This window comes from Pelophylax lessonae (genome assembly GCF_965119305.1).
Source record: "Pelophylax lessonae genome assembly, chromosome: 10".
In the NCBI taxonomy this organism is placed as follows: Eukaryota; Metazoa; Chordata; class Amphibia; order Anura; family Ranidae; genus Pelophylax; species Pelophylax lessonae.
This window is the reverse complement of record NC_138777.1, coordinates 171,591,132-171,611,221: the sequence shown is the minus strand read 5'-3', so window position 1 is coordinate 171,611,221 and position 20,090 is coordinate 171,591,132. Positions and strand designations below refer to the sequence as shown.

Genomic DNA, 20,090 nt, shown 5'->3' with positions numbered 1-20,090 from the left:
ACCAACAATTCAGACCTGATCACGGATATAGAAATACGGGACAACTTAGGAAACAGTGACCATAGGTCAATAAGTTTCAGTATTAATTACAGTTATAGGAAGCAGAGGGGTAATATAAGGACGCTGAATTTCAAAAGAGCCAATTTCCCAAAACTGCGCTCGCTGCTAGAAAATATCAATTGGGATAGAACCCTGGGAACAAAGAACACGGAGGAAAAATGGGAGTGCTTCAAGAGCATACTTAACAAGGGGATTGACCAGTGCATTACAAAGGGAAATTAATTTAACATAGTTACATAGTTAGTGAGGTTGAAAAAAGACATCAGTCCATCCAGTTCAACCTATGATGTGTGTGTGTGTTTGCTTTTAACCGTACATTGTATACCCCTGTATGTTGTGGTCTTTAAGGTGCCCATCTAATAGTTTTTTGAAACTATCAATGCTCCCTGCTGATATGACTGCTTGTGGAAGAGAATTCCACATCCTTACTGCCCTTACAGTGAAGAACCCCTTACGCATTTTAAGGTTAAACCGCCTTTCCTCTAGTTTTAGTGAGTGGCCACGTGTCTTGTTGTATTTCCTTACTCTGAATAGTTTGTTCCTTATGCTAGGGTCGCCAGTACAGTATTTGTACATTGATATCATATCCCCCCTCAAACATCTCTTCTCTAGAGAGAATAGGTTCAGTGCTTGTAGTCTTTCCTCATAGCGGATGTCCTCCATTCCCCTAATTATTTTTGTTGCCCTTCTCTGGACTCTTTCCAATTCCAGCACATCCTTCCTGAGGACCGGTGCCCAGAACTGGACAGCATACTCCAGATGTGGCCGGACCAGAGTCTTGTAGAGCGGGAGAATAATCTCTTTATTTCTGGAGTGAATCCCCTTTTTTATACATCCCAATATTCTGTTGGCTTTGCTTGCAGCTGCTTGGCATTGCATGCCACTGCCAAGCCTGTTGTCTACCAGTACCCCCAAGTCTTTTTCCATCCTAGACTCCCCCAGAGGTTCCCCCCCTAGTGAGTAGCTTGCTTTCTGGTTTCTGGCCCCCAAGTACATTACTTTACATTTATCAACATTAAATCTCATCTGCCATGTAGTTGCCCACCCCGTTAAAAGAGCAAAATTAAACCCTGAGTGGCTAAACTCCAACATAAAAATGCATATTAGTGCTAAAGAAAAGGCCTTCAAAAAATACAAAACTGAGGGGTCATTGGCAGCATTTAATCATTACAAAGAGTGTAATAAGAAATGTAAAGGCAAAATCAGGGCGGCTAAAATAGAACACGAGAGACATATAGCGGAGGAGAGTAAAAAGAACCCCAAGAAGTTCTTTAAGTATATAAACAGTAAGAAAGCGAGGCCAGAACACATTGGCCCCATAAAAGATGACAAAGGTAATATGGCCACTGAGGACAAAGAAAAGGCGGAAGTGTTAAATCATTTCTTCTCTTCAGTCTTCACAAAAGAATCGGGGGGCTACACGAACCTAGCTTGTAAGGCCGAACTAAACAACACACCTCAGGAAGTGCCGCCATGGCTAACAGAAGATAGACTTAGAACTAAACTAGAGAAACTTAACATAAATAAATCACCGGGACCGGATGGCTTGCACCCGAGGGTTCTTAAAGAGCTCAGCCAGGTGATTGCCAGACCCTTATTCTTGATCTTTAAGGATAGTTTACAGATGGGTATGGTGCCAGCTGATTGGAAAAAAGCCAACGTGGTACCAATATTTAAAAAGGGGCCGAGGTGTATCCCGGGGAACTATAGGCCGGTCAGCCTAACATCTGTAGTCTGCAAGATTTTGGAGGGGATATTAAGGGACCATATACAAGATAGTAATGAAAACTGTATTATTAGTAGCAATCAGCATGGATTTATGAAAAATCGTTATTGCCAAACCAATCTATTAACCTTCTACGATGAAGTGAGCTGCCACCTAGATAAAGGTAAGCCGGTGAATGTGGTGTATCTGGACTTTGCAAAGGCCTTTGACACCGTTCCCCACAAACGCTTACTGTACAAACTAAGGAAGGTAGGTATGGACCATAAGGTGAGTACCTGGATAGAGAACTGGCTCCAGGGGAGAGTCCAGAGGGTGACGATTAATGGGGAGTACTCGGATTGGGCGGGTGTGGAAAGTGGGGTCCCCCAGGGTTCGGTCCTGGGACCAATCCTGTTTAATTTATTCATAAATGATCTAGAGGAGGGGATATCTAGTACAATCTCGGTATTTGCAGATGATCCTAAACTAGGCATGCCAATATCTTCTATGCAGGATGTGGAAACCTTACAAGCAGACCTGAACAAAATAACGGGGTGGGCAACTACATGGCAGATGAGGTTTAATGTTGAAAAATGTAAAGTAATGCACTTGGGGGCCAAAAACCAGAAAGCAAGCTACTCACTAGGGGGGGAACCTCTGGGTGAGTCTAAGATGGAAAAAGACTTGGGGGTACTGGTAGACAACAGGCTTGGCAGTGGCATGCAATGCCAAGCCGCTGCAAGTAAAGCCAACAGAATACTGGGATGTATAAAAAAGGGGATTCACTCCAGAAATAAAGAGATTATTCTCCCTCTCTACAAGACTCTGGTCCGGCCACATCTGGAGTATGCTGTCCAGTTCTGGGCACCGGTCCTCAGGAAGGATGTGCTGGAATTGGAAAGAGTCCAGAGAAGGGCAACAAAAATAATTAGGGGAATGGAGGACATCCGCTATGAGGAAAGGCTACAAGCACTGAACTTATTCTCTCTGGAGAAGAGAAGATTGAGGGGGGATATGATATCAATGCACAAATACTGTACTGGCGACCCTGGCATAAGGAACAAACTATTCAGAGTAAGGGAATACAATAAGACGCGTGGCCACTCACTAAAACTAGAGAAAAGGCGGTTTAACCTTAAAATGTGTAAGGGGTTCTTCACTGTAAGAGCGGTAAGGATGTGGAATTCTCTTCCACAAGCAGTCGTATCAGCAGGGAGCATTGATAGTTTCAAAAAACTGTTAGATGGTCACCTTAGAGACCACAACATACAGGGGTATACAATGTACGGTTAAAAGCAAACACACACACATCATAGGTTGAACTGGATGGACTGTTGTCTTTTTTCAACCTCACTAACTATGTAACTATGTAACTATGTAATATATAATTTGCATTCTAGAACCTTCCAAAACGGTTCAGTGATGTTGAGATGCAGAAATTGGAAAGTCAATGGAAGGGGTTTGACTTTATGTATGTGTTCATACAACCAATCTTTAATTTGTATAGCAGTGTGCTTTGCATTATTATCTTAGAATATGAACATTTTACAAGAGCACTGTTTTTACACCATAGGGTACATGTTACCCTCTATCTAAAAATGCCTCATGTTTCTTGGGCTGTTAAAGAACTATGCAGAGCAATAATTGGATAAGGACTTAAATGAGACGACTGGCCATATCATATTGCCCCCCTATTGTAGGGGATGATAACAGACTTTTGGGGAGATTTACTAAAACTGCAGCACTCAGAATCTGGTGCAGCTCTGCACAGTAGTCAATCAGCTTCTACTTTCAGCTTGTTCAATTAGGCTTTGACAATAAGTGCCCATTCACGCTACCGCTACTTGTCAGGCGACTGGTCAGCCTGACAAGTCGCGGTCCATGCAGTGCTACGGGAACCGTTCTAATAGGAGCGACTCAAGTCTCTCCGACTTAGAAAGTAGTTCCTGTACTACTTCGGGGCGACATCGGAGCGACTTGCATTGACATTCATTATATGAAGTCCATGCAAGTCGCGCCGAAGTCGCGGTGCACGCAACTTCACAGGTCGCCTCCGAAGTCGTGCAGCGGTAGTGTGAACCGGCACTAAAACCTGGAAGCTGATTGGATTCTATTCAGAGCTGCACCAGATTTTGCACTCTCCAGTTTTTGAACTAGATGGATTTGTGTCTTTTTTTTAACCAGGCCAACAATGTAACTATATATATGTTATAGTGTTGCACTATGTGAGTGTAATAACAACAGACTTGCTTGTTTTCCATCCTAGAACAACCATCTGTGCATGCTTATGTGACAGCTGTTAAAAAAGTAACATCATTGTCAGTTTTAATAAGTTTATATTGATCTGTCTCTTTAACAGGAAAGTATTACACTTGAACCCGAACTTCAAGAGTATCTGCGAGTGTTCAGGTGACTATGTGTTCTCTACATATCACTGCCTTGTGGTAAGGCCTTTAGTCATGTAAACAGGGCCACTGATAGGAGGGGGACCACCAGTCCTCCTGTAGGGGGCCTGGGCACACAGGGGGGCCCTAACAGCACGGGAAATCAGTGTGGTCGAGGCAATTACAGAAGAAAGCCCTGTGTGGCTCTCTGCAGCAGCTAAAAGCCAGTTTCTCCCCCTCCTGCCAGCTTTCAGCTGCTCTAGGGAGAGACACAGACACAGGGCCCTGTTCCTTTAATTGCTTCTCCTACACCGATCCCCCTTCCTATTCTGCCTGCTTCTGACCCTCTCCCTCCCTGTGTGCCCCCCTTTCACTGTGCCACCTCCCACAGGACTGCAGGCTTCCCTGTCCTGTAAAAAATTTAAAAATGTAAAAAAAAATGATAATAATTAAACATTGTAATAAATCATTTAAAACATTGTAAAATAAAAGAATTGTAAACATTTTTTAAAAAAAGCATATTTTTTTTAATGTAAAAAACAATTAACCTCCTTTGCGGTATTCCCGAGTGTGGCTCGGGGTGAAATTTCAGAGCCATTAGCGGTAACCCCGAGCCACACTCGGGGTACCGCTAGGGAGATCGCTGGATCCTGTAAGAGAGGGTACTCACCTTGTCCCCGAGATCCCGCGATGTGTCCCTGCAGCATACGGCGGCTGGATCTTCCACCTGATGCTGTGAGCCCCGGCTTCTGTCTCCTGCGACGTGACGCTCGCAGGGGGGTGGAACCGGTGGCAAATTCAAATGTGAAACACACAAACACACTGATACATTGCAAAATAAAATAAATTCACATTAGTTTGCCCCCCAGTGCCCTTTCCTGCAGTTTTACTGTACTTTATATATATATATATATAGATATATACACATATATCTATCTATCTATATATATATATATATATATATATATATATATATATATATATGTACACACATACATACATACATACTTTAACTTATTTATAGTTATTTATTATATTATAATTTATGATTTTGTGTTTCAAACTTTATCATACCCGAGATGTTATAAAGAAAAACGTACAGTAAAAAAAAAAATCATATGTAAATAGTTGGTTTGGGCTGCTTGTCCTTAAGAATTACTAGCAAAATAATTGTACCGCTTTCAGCTCCTAAAGTCAGAAACAATCATACCACCAGGGAGGTTAAACATGGCTAATTCACACAGGTTCTCTGTTATGTTTGTGTCCACTAATAATGATTTTTGTGGAAATTTTGTCTTGATATGTATTTTTTGGGCGGGGGGCGCCTGCCAGGTAGGCTGTATGGGGGCCCCCGTGATTTCTAACAGCAGCCCTGCATGTAAATAACATCTAATATTAATCCTAGGCCACGAAAAATGACTCTGAAGGGTTATAAACAGAACTGGGTGATGCTCAAAGCAACCAACGTGTCTTGTTATAAAAGCAAAGAAGAGGCCAGAGGGGAGCCCCTGATTCTGCTTGCTCTGAAAGGTAATGAACTATAAAAAAGACAAGTAAACCTTGCAGATGTCATTATCTGTACTGTCAAGTAGTACAGCTTGAGTTGTAATAATACTAACTGCATAGCAGATATGGGGAGTTTAATAAATCAAAACCTTTGTACATGAATTGGAAGGTACTTTTAATGTTGGTACCATCTCATTTCCAGTAATGAGGAGTACCGGCAATTGCAGTGATCATTGATAGCAATTTGTAAACAAAATAATTACAAGAGTTTTCTTTTGTATACCCAGCGCACATACACAGAATAGGCCATGCTGTGCAATATTAACATAGGATTTGTTTTGTACATATTGGAAGGAGCATTGCTTTCAGATTATCCATATTTTATTTTAGTTTTCATTTTGTTACATATATACAAACTTTGTAAGCTGACCAACTAATGTCACATTTTTTTAAACTATTTAATGAGAAACATGATCCTTCTCCTCACTTTCTACTCCTCTAGGATGTGAAGTTATTCCGGAGGTTAATGTTTCATCACAAAAGTTCTGCATTAGACTCCTGGTTCCTTCTCCAGAAGGAATGAATGAAGTTTATCTACGATGTGAAAATGTAAGTCTCAACCAAAGTAGAGAGGTGAACTAGACCAACCAATTAGATAGGAGCTTTTGTTTTATTTTATTAATTCTTTTGCAATTAGGGTGGTTTTTGATGAAGAGTGTAATGGTTTGTAAATTTTTAGAACTCCAGAGGGTTACAGAATCCCCTTTTAACTATTCTGAACCTGTTCTTGTGCCAAAAACAGCCCCTAACCGGCCTAATTATTTTATGTTTATTTTTTGGGGTTTTTTCACATAAAACAAGACAGTGAAAAAAGTAAAAAAAAAAAAAATGTAAAGCCACCTTACAAATAGAAACAATAAAAGAAAAAGACACACACAAAGAACAATAAAACGAATAAACCTAAATGGAAACTCCAGTCAAAAATGAATTTTTTCTTAATAATAGCATGTTAAATATCTTTATCTTTGATATTATTCATTTTCTGGCTAGCTGCTTGTGTAGCTTAGAAAGTCTTATCTAAGCTGGACAAATAGCTTCTTCCTGTTCTTCACTGACAAAGCTATTTCCTGTTATCGGAATTTGCTAAGCTGTATTTCATTTCCTGATGAGGTTGTCAGTCTTTCTTAGACAGACATACCTAGACCTGCCCAGCCCCACCCCTCACCATGATGAGAGAAAAAGAGAGAGAGAGAGAAAGAGAAAAAAGAGAGAGAGAGAAAGAAAGAGAAAGAGAGATCACATGCCCGGCCCAATATATGAAAGAAATAGGGTACAAAGGAATATTTATGAAAGTTTAGAAGGATACAGATCGATTTCTATTGCTCGTTACATGTGAGTAATGAGTTTTAGGCTCTGTTTCCACTAGTGCCACTTGTCATGCAACTTTGGACACATTAAGTCGCATGACAAGTCACAGCCCGTGCAGGTACCTTTTCAATGTCGCTGATTTTCAAAGTCGCATAGATGGGTGCCATTGAAATTAATGAACTGTGACTTGTCATGCGACTTTGTGTATTCAAAGTTGCATGATAAGTTGAACTAGTGGAAATGGAGCTTTAGTCTACATTTCCACTATTGTGATTTAGAGACTTTGATGCAACTTTACACGCTCCTGATCAAAGTCGCATCAAAAGTTGCATGAAAGTAGTGCAGGTACCTTTTCAAAGTCACTGATTTTCAAAGTCGCATAGATGGGAACATGGATGGGAATGGGTGCCATTGATTAGTCGCACTAGTGGAAACGTAGACTTAGTGTGGTTGCCTGTAATATGATGATTGTAGACTGTGAGTTAAGACCCCAGAGCACTTCCAGCTACACTGACAGTTCCCCCCGTGTCCAGCTTCCTTATTTCCCTATGGTAGTCTTTATTCAAAGCCCAGCACAGCTATACTGTATATGTGCCCCTGCCCCCCAGCACAGCTATACTATATATTTATTAATTTTCTCATGAATTAGGATGTACAATGCATCCTTACTCATAAGAGAACACTGGGCGGGAACCTATGATCAGCTCCTCCCATTCTGTATACATCCACTGGCTACACAGGAGCAGTGCCCCTCCCTGGAAGTGACGTCACTAGCTTTCAGTAACCACACCCACTTGCTGCTCTTGGACTCAGCAGGAAGAGGAACTGAAGTCACGTGACAGCACTGAAAACTGCAGAATTCAGGTAGAGAAACTGGGATTTTTTTCATTTTGACACATAAGGCTGAACTCCGCTCACATTATTGATTTTAGGGGAGAATTTAAGGTATTGGGCTGGACTTCCGCTTTAACTACTCTAAATACACAAAAAAAATTAAAAAGACGCCCTATAAAGAAGAATGGAGTAATTTTCTTTTTTTCAATGCAAATGCCACCCATGAAGCTCAATGATGAGTATGAAGTTGGTTTCAGCTTTTACTGAAATCACTCCAATTATCTCTGCTTATAACATACAGCGATTATATTGTGTGTGTCACATCTATATCCCCATACCATTTTTTATCTGGTTTAGGAGCAGCAATATGCCCGATGGATGTCTGGATGCCGCCTGGCTGCTAAGGGACGCACTATGGGTGACCCCTCTTATGATGCAGAAGTACAAAGCATTCTCTCCTTCTTAGATCTCCAGAAATCCAACGAAAACACTGCAGCTGAATCTATTAACATGCTTGCCTTGGTGTCACCACGTTACCAGAAGAAACTCAAACTGAAGCAGGTAAGGAACAAAATGATACATGGAGCTTAGTCTAAATTATTTAGTTTATCTTTTGGATGGTGTATGCAGTTTTAGGTCAAAAGACATGCAACATGAATTCAACATAATGTTCTTTTTTTACCCTAGTTATCCCCTCGTATCCTGGAGGCATATCAGAATATAGCACAGATTTCTCTAGTAGAAGCAAAACTACGTTTTATTCAGGACTGGCAATCCTTACCAGACTTTGGAATATCATATTTTGTTGTAAGGTTAGTGATATTCTTTTTCATTTTTTCAAAACCTTCAGGTTTTATTTCTATCTAACATTTTTTTCCTTGGATTTAAAATGAAATTTCAGGAATTATGAATAGTTTCTAGTCCATTTATACATTTAACCACTTGCCGACCGCCGCACGACTGTTTACTGCGGCGGTCAGCCCTTCACAGGCAGAGCGACGTAGTACTACGTCGCTAGCCTGTGAGGGTCTAGGGAGCAAGCGCGCCCCCGTAGGCGCGCTTCCGCGTGGTCACGGACCCCCCCGCGTGCAGAGGGAGAAAGGAGAAATAGTGATCATACGGTTCTACTATGTAGGACCGTTGATCACTGTTCCTACACCTCAAGCCACAGCCAATCACAGTTAGAATCACACACCTAGGGACACACATAACCCCTCCCTCTCAAAAAAAGTTAACCCCTTCACTGCCAGTGTAATTTTACAGTAACAGTGCAAATGTATAGCACTAATTACTGTAGAAATGTCAACGGTAACCCCAAATTTGTCAAAAATGTAAATCAAGGGTCCGATCTGTCCGCCGCAATGTCGCAGTCCCGCAAAAAAAATTGCAGATCGCCGCCATTACGCGTTAAAAAAAAAACAAGAATGACAAAAATCTTTCCCTTTGTTAGTAAACGCAATAACTTTTGCACAAACCAATCAAAATACGCTTTTTGCGATTTTTTTTACCAAACATATATAGCATAAAACAAATTGCCCGAAAATGTTAAAAAATTTTGATTTTTACATTTTTTTTGGGAATTTCATATAAAAAAATGTGAAAAATATTGTTATTTTTGCTAAATTGTCGCTCTTTTTTTGTTTATAGCGCATGATCAAAAAATCGCACAGGTGATCAAATACCACCAAAAGAAAGCTCTGTTTGTGGGAAAAAAAGGACGTCAAATTCGTTTAGGTACAGCGTCGCACGACCGCGCAATTGTCCTTTAAAGTCACGCAGTGCCGAATCGCAAAAACCCCCTGGTCGGAATGGGGGTAAAATCTTCCGGGGCTTAAGTGGTTAAAAACACACAGTAACATTTTTTTTAAACTACTGCTTATATGGCTGCCTCAAACCTATTTTTATTTGATCCTTCTACAAACCCCTGCCAAGTACAAATCAAACTAGAGGGTTTATTTACAAAAACAATTACTGTGCGAGTGACGCAGCAGTTACGCAAAAGTCACGGTTAATACCCTTGTGAATGTTTTTAACATGTGCGAAAGGTTATTGAAATGTTTTGTAAGGTGAATGTAACCGTCATTTGGCAAATCCTGTCTGTTCCAATGTTACTAAATCAAATATAATTAGAGGGAATACATTCAATCCTAGGAGAAAATATGCTAATAACATTTGATCAGAATAGAAAATGCTTAAGAAACATTCCTCAATTTTGCCCCATTCACACAACAGCTATAACTTTATATATTTTGTGAAAAATCCCTAAAATAGATGAGCCAATGCTGGGTAATTCACACAGAACAATTGTGCATGCAGTTTTGCTGGAAAAATAGCTCTGCAAATTTTTTTTCATATATTGATCCATAAGAGTCGAAATGTATGAAAACTTTAGGCTTTAGACCTTTTGGAGAATGTGAGGTCTTATGCCCTCCTATCCATCTCAGCCATTCAGAGGAAGCCTTGTATTCATTCATAAAAATACAAGGTTTCCTGTGAATGGCTGAGCAACCTCTCAGACTGACTCAATTTCATTCAGGGAAGTTTATATAGTGCTGACAGTGGCCAAATATATTAGTGAAGGAAATAGTTTGTTTGGACAAGCTTGGTCAAAATACATTTTTAGTTAAAGTTAAAACACACCTGGAGTTCAGCTTTAAGGACCACCCACCACCAGAAAGAAATCCGAAAAGGACCGAGAATATCACAGGACCAGCCTAAACACTTCTCACAATGGTAATTATTACATTTGCTATATAGGAAATATATCTTGAATTCCTTCTGAAAAAACAGTTTCCTTTCTGACACGTGGCTGTGCTTAGGCACCCTGGTTCTGTATCTTCATAGCTACATATCTGCAGTGTGAGATCCTCTAGAACAGGGGTGTCAAACTCAATTTAATTGCGGGCCGCATCAGCATTTTGATTGCCCTCAAAAGGGCCAATTGTATCTATAAGACTAGATGTCAAGAGCATCCCCTACCCTTACATAAGACGTCAAGAGCCTCTCCACCATCAGAAGTTGAGTCCCCCACCCTCCCTTACATCACAGTGCACCTCCCTTACCTTGTGCTGCTGCTGGGAAGAAGCTGGAGGCATTGCTGGAAAGCAGAAAGTATAAGGTCTAGAGGAGGACTGGAGCTCTCCTGCAGCTACAGGAGAGATGTGAAGGCCACATAAAATGGCCTGGAGGGCCGGATTCGGCCCGCGGGCCTTGTATTTGACAACTGTGCTCTAGAACATACAATATCACACTAACATTCTCCTGATGTGGCTATTCACAGACGTGTCACCGCTGTGCTGTTCATTGTTCTTCTGAAGGTTTGCTGAAGAGGAAAGTGTATCTGAGGGCACGCAATGCACGAGTGTCTCTGCTTCTGTGTGTAGGCAGGTGCCTACAAAGAGGGTTCAGTTTTTGCAAGTTTAGTTAGCCTGCCCAGACTAGGAGGGGTTTATTGGGTTTGGATTTTTTTCTTAGGCTTTTTGGGCCCTGCCTTCCTTCCCTGTGAATATGTAAGAGGAGGAAGGCTGGGTCTGAGGGCCACCACCGCACATGGGAAACTGAGAAATAGCTGCTGTCCCATGTAGTCCCACAGAACACCGGAAGCATCTGCCAATCATGGACTTACACCATTTAGGGTACGCCTGGGAAGTTTCAGCTAGTCAGGTAGAGATGGACTACATTCCATTTATCTGGACATTGCTCTGAGAAGAGTTTTCCGTAATAGCTAACAAAAATGCTCTAAGTTATTCAAGGGGTGCATGGAAGGATATGGCGCATGAGAAGAACACGGCCTGTAAAGCACACATGCGGTATAAAGCATGGTCACTACAGTGGGATAATTCGGCAGAAGAATTGTAGTGGGACAGCAGTTGCCACAGGTAACCATGAACTGGTGACGAGTGTAAAGTGGCCGATCAGAAAGCGTGGTACCTGGTGAAGATGACAGGTCCTCCGGTAGTGAGAGCGTCAGTTCCCCAAAGTATTTGCAACTGAACCCAGGGTACTGAGACCCCATATACCTAGCTGCATGGTACAGGAGAGTATAGTGTAAAGTGTTAATTTAGTCAGCGCTAGAGTCAATCAGCTGCAGCACTGATCAGTGTATTCTGACAGCAGAGGAGTTGCTGTCAGAATACAATAACACCACGGGGAGGATTCCCACATCCACCTCACTTGTGTGGATAGGGAAATACATTCATTTTTTCGATCAGCCTGCTGGCTGGTGGATAGAAACTGATCCATGTATATCTAGCCATAAAAAAACAACTATGAAATAAAATCATATAATGGAAATGCTCATCAGAATTACATTTATGCAAGTTTTGCATTATCAACTCAAAATATGTGCCTATTTTAGTACTTACCTGACATTATCATTATTTATTACATATGGCCAGCAACCAAGTATTTTGATTTAAAATATATGTTCAGGATGTATGTACAGCATGTAAAGCAATATGTTCTTCTGTGTAATATGGATAGGTTTCTGTGGTTGCATTGAAGAGAGGCTGGAGAAAAACTCTGCATTGCAATCAAAAGGTTAAAAATTCAGAAAAAGAATGGCATACTATTTAAAATACTCTGTTGTAAAAATATATTTGTCATACGAAACCATAGGTTTAAAGGTGCTCGTCGGGATGAGATACTGGGTATTGGCAGCAATCGTTTAATAAGAATTGACCTGACAGTTGGAGATGTGGTGAAAACCTGGATGTACAATAACATGAAGCAGTGGAATGTTAACTGGGATATCAGACAGGTGAGGAAGTCCGCTTAAACGTTTTATTCTAATTGACCTATTCACATGTAACTCAAAAGAACTATGTCCTGCCAGGTTTTTATAGCTTACTTACTGCATCCCAGTTGGGGGATTTCCCCTTTTATCCTCTCTTGGATACAACACTGTTGCTGGCACAATTAGTGAAGGTAATTCTCCAACAGGGACATGTACAGAAATAAAAAGGTGATGAAAGTTGTAGCTTTCCCCAATTCTATCATTTTGCCTATAGCCCCTATTCTAATGCTGTTATGTCCCAGTTAAAAATATTGCCCTTCACTTCCTTGTGACAATTAAGTGAGAAGCAATGTTTGCCCTGATGGACCAAAGCAATAAAAGACAGCCATACATCAGAGGCGTAACTAGATTTCTCAGGGCCCCGATGCAAGAAATCATGAAGGCCACCCCCGAAAAAGCATATTTTTGACACTTTTTTTTTCCAACGTATAATAAAGTAAAACATTTATGTTTCTGGTTTCAACGGCGGCAATGGTAGTGAGGGGGGGGGGTGGTATCAGTGGCGGCAATGGTGGGGAGAGTCATGGCAGTCGGTCAGACGATTCCCCTCAGCAACAAGTGAATCCACTCCAGCCAGGCAGGCACGCTTGTAACAGTCTCTTCGCAGAGGGGAGAACTCCTCCCCCTGCACTCAATTGGTGTCAGCTGATCAGCTGCCTTTCTTCCAGCATCCATCCCTGCCTCACTGCATCAGCCTTCTCTGTTTATTGGAGAGGATCGGCAGGGCTGAGGGCGGTGCAGGCAGCAGCAGACTCCTTTACAGAAGACTCATCTTAGCAACCGGCCGCTGTAAACATCCCCCCCCCCCCGCGTGCAGTGCGGTGCAACGATCGGGGAGGGCAGTTACAGTCGCCAGAACAGTCGGACGGACGGGCCCTTTAACGCCACGGTAAGAGAACGGGGGGCGGGCTGGCGGGCTCCCCCCCCCCCTCAGTGGCAGAACTCAAGGGCCCAGTCGCAAGCGCGACTGCTGCGACCCTGATAGTTCCGCTACTGCCATACATATAGTCAGAATAGAGCCTTATATATATACACAGGTCCTCTTACGGTCCACAAAGGAAGAAGAAGGGATGAATATATGGAGCTACATGAATAATCCTAAAGAAGAGGAAAAGGGAGAGTGTTACTCTCAACAACCAATAACATTCTAGCTGCTATTTTCTAATGTAGATTTATACAAACTCGATTCCAAAAAAGTTGGGACACTGTACAAATTGTGAATAAAAACAGAATGCAATGATGTGGAAGTTTCAAATTTCAATATTTTATTCAGAATATAACATAGATGACATATCAAATGTTTAAACTGAGAAAATGTAGCATTTTAAGGGAAAAATAAGTTAATTTTAAATTTCATGGCATCAACACATCTCAAAAAAGTTGGGACAAGGCCATGTTTACCACTGTGTGGCATCCCCTCTTCTTTTTATAGCAGTCTGCGAATGTCTGGGGACTGACGAGACAAGTTACTCAAGTTTGGGAATAGGAATGTTGTCCCATTCTTGTCTAATACAGGCTTCTAGTTGCTTAACTGTCTTCTTTGTCGCATCTTCCTTTTTTATGATGCGCCAAATGTTTTCTATGGGTGAAAGATATGGACTGCAGGCTGGCCATTTCAGTACCCGGATCCTTCCTCTACGCAGCCATGATGTTGTAATTGATGCAGTATGTCGTCTGGCATGGTCATGTTGGAAAATGCAAGGTCTTCCCTGAAAGATACGACGTCTGGATGGGAGCATATGTTGTTCTTAGAACTTGGATATACCTTTCAGCATTGATGGTGCCTTTCCAGATGTGTAAGCTGCCCATACTATCAGAGATGCAGGCTTCTGACCTGAGCGCTGATAACAACTTGGGTTGTCCTTGTCCTCTTTAGTCCGGATGACATGGCGTCCCAGTTTTCCAAAAAGAACTTCAAATTTTGATTTGTCTGACCACAGAAAAGTTTTCCACTTTGCCACAGTCCATTTTAAATGAGCCTTGGCCTAGAGAAAACGCCTGCGCTTCTGGATCATGTTTAAATATGGCTTCTTTTTTGGCATATAGAGTTTTAGCCGGCAACGGCGAATGGCACGGTGGATTGTGTTCACCGACAATGTTTTCTGGATGTATTCATGAGCCCATGTTGTGATTTCCATTACAGTAGCATTCCTGTATGTGATGCAGTGCCGTCTAAAGGCCCGAAGATCACGGGCATCCAGTATGGTTTTCCGGCCTTGACCCTTACGCACAGAGATTGTTCCAGATTCTCTGAATCTTTGGATGATATTATGTACTGTAGATGATGATAACTTCAAACTCTTTGCAATTTTTCTCTGAGAAACTCCTTTCTGATATTGCTCCACTATTTTTTGCCGCAGCATTGGGGGAATTGGTGATCCTCTGCCCATCTTGACTTCTGAGAGACACTGCCACTCTGAGAGGCTCTTTTTATACCCAATCATGTTGCCATTTGACCTAATAAGTTGCAAATTGGTCCTCCAGCTGTTCATTATATGTACATTTAACTTTTCAGGCCTCTTATTGCTACCTGTCCCAACTTTTTTGGGATGTGTAGCTCTCATGAAATCCAAATGAGCCAATATTTGGCATGACATTTAAAAAATGTCTCACTTTCAACATTTGATATGTTATCTATATTATATTGTGAATAAAATATAAGTTTATGAGATTTGTAAACTAGTATATTCCTTTTTACTAACAATTTGTACAGTGTCCCAACTTTTTTGGAATTTGGATTTGTAAAAAGATAGCCTCTGAGAATTAAATTAAAACATTGTATTTGTTCTTTTGGGTAGCTCTACTATACCTTTATCCATTACGTTGGCTGGATTATGGCTTTCAAAGAAGAAAAAAAGTTTTCCTACGAGTGCTTTACCTTGTCCTACATGTTCTTTGTTTCAGGTTTCCATTGAGTTCACCGAGAACATTAATGTTGCCTTTACTTGTGTCTCTGCTCCATGTAAAGTTGTCCATGAATACATTGGAGGTTACATCTTTATGTCTACAAGAGCTAAAGACGGATCCAAGGGTCTCAATGAAGAATTGTTCCATAAACTGACTGGTGGCCATGAGGCTCTATAATGATTTTGTGTTTCTAAAAATAATCATCCAATTACATTGTTTCTGTGTAAAATAATTTGACACCTTAAACAGTTCTAGATGAAAATGCATAGCAGCTTTCCCCGCCTTACATTCTCTGTCATGGCCCAATGTTCTTCAGATCTAATGAAGCTGTAAAGTGGGGTTGATTTACTAAAACTGGAGAATGCAAAATCTGCTTCAGCTGTGCATAGAAACCAATCAGCTTTCAGCTTTTTGTTTTTTTTGTCAAAGCTTAATTGAACAACCAGAAGTTAGAAGCTGATTGTCTACCATGCACAGCCGCATCAGATTTTGCACTCTCCAGTTTTAAGTAAATCAACCCCAGCATGTCGGAATACAATACTTACTGTGGATGTAACACTTAGAGCACTCAATAATAAATCCCTAGTCAGTGCTATGCTGCCTTGAATTTTTTATTTTTTTTGGCTTCCACAGATCCCTTTATTATAAAGTCTTCTAGGCCAACCCTAGGGTCAGGGTAACTAGACTAACCCCAACCCCTTCGGCACGTTTTTTTTTTTTTTTTTTTTTAATGGAGCAGTAAAGAGTGAGAAGTGAGGAAGCGGTCTAACGCAGCATTACAAAATAATTGTAAAAAAAACTGGGGTGCGTCAGCTAGAATCGGTAAAATAAATATAAAAAGCATTTCATGAGATGCTTATGGCTAGAGGATGATGTGGTACAGAAGCTGTGTAAGTAATCCAACTCAAGCTATGAGCATTTTATTAGGCATTTCAATCACCTTTCTGTTGTACAGAGTGGATGAGAGGTTTCCCAGTTTACAATCTTCCAAATAACCCACATATCGGATCATATTTGCAGACATACCTTTATACCAGTGGTATTTACATAAATACAAATTATATGCTGTAATTGTATGTCACCCTTATGTAATTTACACTATGCTTTCACTGTTTGTTGAAGTGTACAACTCTTTGTCATATAATATTAAAGAGTGGTTCTGCAAATAAGACTGACAACTGGAGAATGTAATGAATCGTACTGTACAAAAGGTAGCCAGCATAAAAAAATAAATGTAAATTTGTCTTCAGAGTCATGAGTGATATAGTAAATAAGGCTCAATAGTGTACACACACAATGGAATAAACATTTGCTAAAGGTATGCATTCACAATTTAAGGAATCAATGCAAGCCTTCTGAATTTATTTACTGCCCAGCACTAGTAAACTTGGCATGGAAATGGGAAGATTTATTTGTCAATCAATATAAACAGTTTTAACAATTGGGCCAACAACCACTCAATACCAGATGGAGGTTCAACACTATGTTTAAGCAAAGTTCTGAAGTGCTATGTAAACCTGAATAATTGGCATTAGACCATGCATAGCTAAACTACAATGATTTGTTCTTCTTTTACCCTGCCTCTACACAGATTGCAAGAACATTAAAGTATAATTGGTGTTATGTTTTTGGGACAGGAAGTAAAGTGAAATCTACGAAGTAGGATGAAGACAGAATAAAAATATCCTGATGAGCTCTAACTAGAGATCGACCGATTATCGGCAACACCGATATATCGGGGGCCGATATGCACTTTCCCTTTCCCCTGAGGTTACCGATATTGCCGATATTTAGGGAAAATGCATGTCCTGGGGTGATGCCTGCAGCTAGAGGCATCACCCCAGTTCCGATGTCCATAGCCAACGGTCTGCTGACTTTTAATGACAACCAATGCTGCAGAGAGGCCGCTCGGCTGTCATTACAAGGAGCGGGAGGGGACGTCCCCCCTCCTGCCGACTTCAACGGCTCACCTGGGTCTCCCGTCCCACCGGGAGACCCGGGCATCCTACCTCCACCGCCGCCGCCAAAGAGAAGACCCGGTGTAGCATGAAGATGTGTCCCCGTGAAAGCCGGTATCCCTGCCGCAAGTGCGCATGCGCCAGTCTCCATGTAAAAAACCCGGAAGTGATGTCATGACATCACCTCCGAGTACTCGGCGCCGAATTAAAAAAACTTGGCGTTTTGAATGCTTTTCCGTGCCGAGGACGGGTTTGGGGTCTTTTAAACCCCCAGATCCCTCCACAAGGAGTACCTTTAGAAAAAAAAAAATTTTTTACATGTTCGAAAATATCGGCCGTTATCGATATCCGATGACCAAAATATCGGTATCGGCATTAAAAAAAACTATATAGGTCGATCACTAGTTCTAACATATCTCTACTTTATCCAAAACTAAAAAAAAAAAAAAAAAAAAGTTGTGGCTATAAAGGTGATGCGGGAACAAGTGTGATTCTAGAGTAAAGTTAATGTCACCCCCAAATCAGTTCGTAGATCGCAGTGTGAATTGTGAAATCAAACAGGAATCAGAGTGTATTGGTGTGAACACCCATGCGATCTGATTACAATGAGGACCAAAAAAGGGTCCTGCACCATTTTGGTCCGAATGCGATGGACCCACAAAGGTAACATGTATCTACATGCAGAGCCAGATGTTAACAAAAACCTTTTCTAACAGAAACATGGACGCTGCCATTGCTGACCTCTTATTTTGTAAATGCTAGTGGCCTGGCTGTCATGCTGATCCTCCGGCTTCCGTACTTTGAGTCAATAACCCAAGACATCCATGTAGATAGGGATTTTTGACATTTCTTGGGCTTTCTGAAAAAGCTCACATGTCCCAGGCCTGTGACTCAGAAAGCACAAGTTATTACCTAAGAATTGCTTTTCCAGGGATCCTTCAGGGTATTAGCAAAATTACTAAGGAAAACAATATTAGGACATAAGCATTAAAGAGGGAAATCCTGGGGGATTCCTGGAAAACAGTTATTAGGTAATAACATGTTTTCCCCAAGTCATCCTCCAGACCAGTTTATTTGTGAAATTAGATGTATCCCCCAAGGTGAGACCACTGCATATAGTGCCTTCCTACCCAATGCCTCATTCCCACTAGAACATAGTCCTAAAACCACCATGTTTTATATGATAAAGCAACTACCAACAATGACAACCACATGACAGCTATGAGCTTTATATTGCAATTAAACAATATGGCATGTTAGCCTGCAAAAAGCATAGTGGCTTAACAGTGAGCAATTGCTGATGCTCCAGATTCCTTATTACATGATAATGTCCTGTATAACTATTACAAATCTATCATTGCAAACAATGTGAAGCATGCCCTGCACACAACAGAACCCTGAAAAAATATATATATATTAGCTCAAATAAAATGTATATTGATACCCAATAAGCTGCATGTAAAATGAATACCATTGCTCTGTATCTTGCATAACATCATAAACGAAGCATCCGCTAAAGCAGATTGTAATCCAAGTGGGAATTGAATATAGTAAACAATAAATCACCATGTTCTAGAAGCTTGAACTCTAAAAACACACAACTGCCCAAGCATGCAATGTATAAGGCTAGGGAAGTTAAAGTATATTTTACCACCTCGGGCAAGAGCCCCGGCCCGGATGGGTTCACAATTAATTATTATAAGAAATATAGAGAACTTTGATTCCGAGGTTGAAGGGCTATCTGAATGGGCTAGGATCTCAGTTCGAAATGAGTAAATAAGCTCTCCTGGCAACCATTACCATTATTTTAAAAAGGAAGAGAAGGACCCAATACTGTGCTCTAGTTATAGGCCTATCTCACTCCTAAATGCAGATACAAAACTGTTTACAAAGATATTAGCAACAAGGTTGAAAGGGTTGATGCAGGAGTGGGTACATAGCAACCAAGTGGGCTTTATACCTGGGAGACAGGGAAGAGATAATGGAGTAAGGACAATTCTCTTAATGAAACAGATGGTAAAAAATAGGTTCCCAAGTGTGATACCACCGATAGATGCTGAAAAAGCATTCGATAGGGTCAACTGGAAATTTATGATGAGAACTTTAATGGAGTTGGGAATAGGGCCTAGAATGATGGCATGGATTAGAACGCTTTATACCCACCCTACGGCAAGAGTAAAAATTAATGGGATACTCTCAGAACCATTTGAGATGTATAACGGAACGAGACAAGGATGCCCCCTATCACCAATGCTATTTGTGCTCTCACTGGAACCTCTACTAGCAACAATAAGAGGGTGCCCAGATATTAGAGGAGTGGAAATTGGAGAGGTGGAGCATAAGGTTGCAGCTTTTGCAGACGATGTCCTGCTCTACGTCTCCAACCCTAGGATCACCTTGCCAAATATAATAAAAATCCTGAAACAATACAGAGAACTATCTAACTTAAAAATTAACCAAGCAAAATCTGAGATAATGAGTGTCAAACTGAATAAACAGGAGGAAGAGAGATTAAAAAACGAAATTCCCCTTTGTCTGGAGAAAGGATGAATTAAAATATTTAGGAATTAAAT

General features: G+C 41.0%; 1 protein-coding gene across 1 annotated transcript in view; it reads left to right on the top strand.

Moving 5' to 3' along the window:
- The window catches only part of FERMT3 (FERM domain containing kindlin 3), a 69,408-nt gene extending 53,495 nt beyond the window's left edge, over window positions 1-15,913 (top strand). Inside the window, exons 9-15 of the mRNA XM_082269975.1 lie at window positions 4,125-4,174; window positions 5,555-5,679; window positions 6,158-6,264; window positions 8,215-8,418; window positions 8,545-8,669; window positions 12,475-12,616; window positions 15,557-15,913. Coding sequence (XP_082126101.1) covers window positions 4,125-4,174; window positions 5,555-5,679; window positions 6,158-6,264; window positions 8,215-8,418; window positions 8,545-8,669; window positions 12,475-12,616; window positions 15,557-15,736 — 933 coding nt within the window. The 3' untranslated portion in view covers window positions 15,737-15,913. The remainder of the gene's footprint in view (window positions 1-4,124; window positions 4,175-5,554; window positions 5,680-6,157; window positions 6,265-8,214; window positions 8,419-8,544; window positions 8,670-12,474; window positions 12,617-15,556) is intronic.
- Window positions 15,914-20,090: the final 4,177 nt, after the last annotated feature.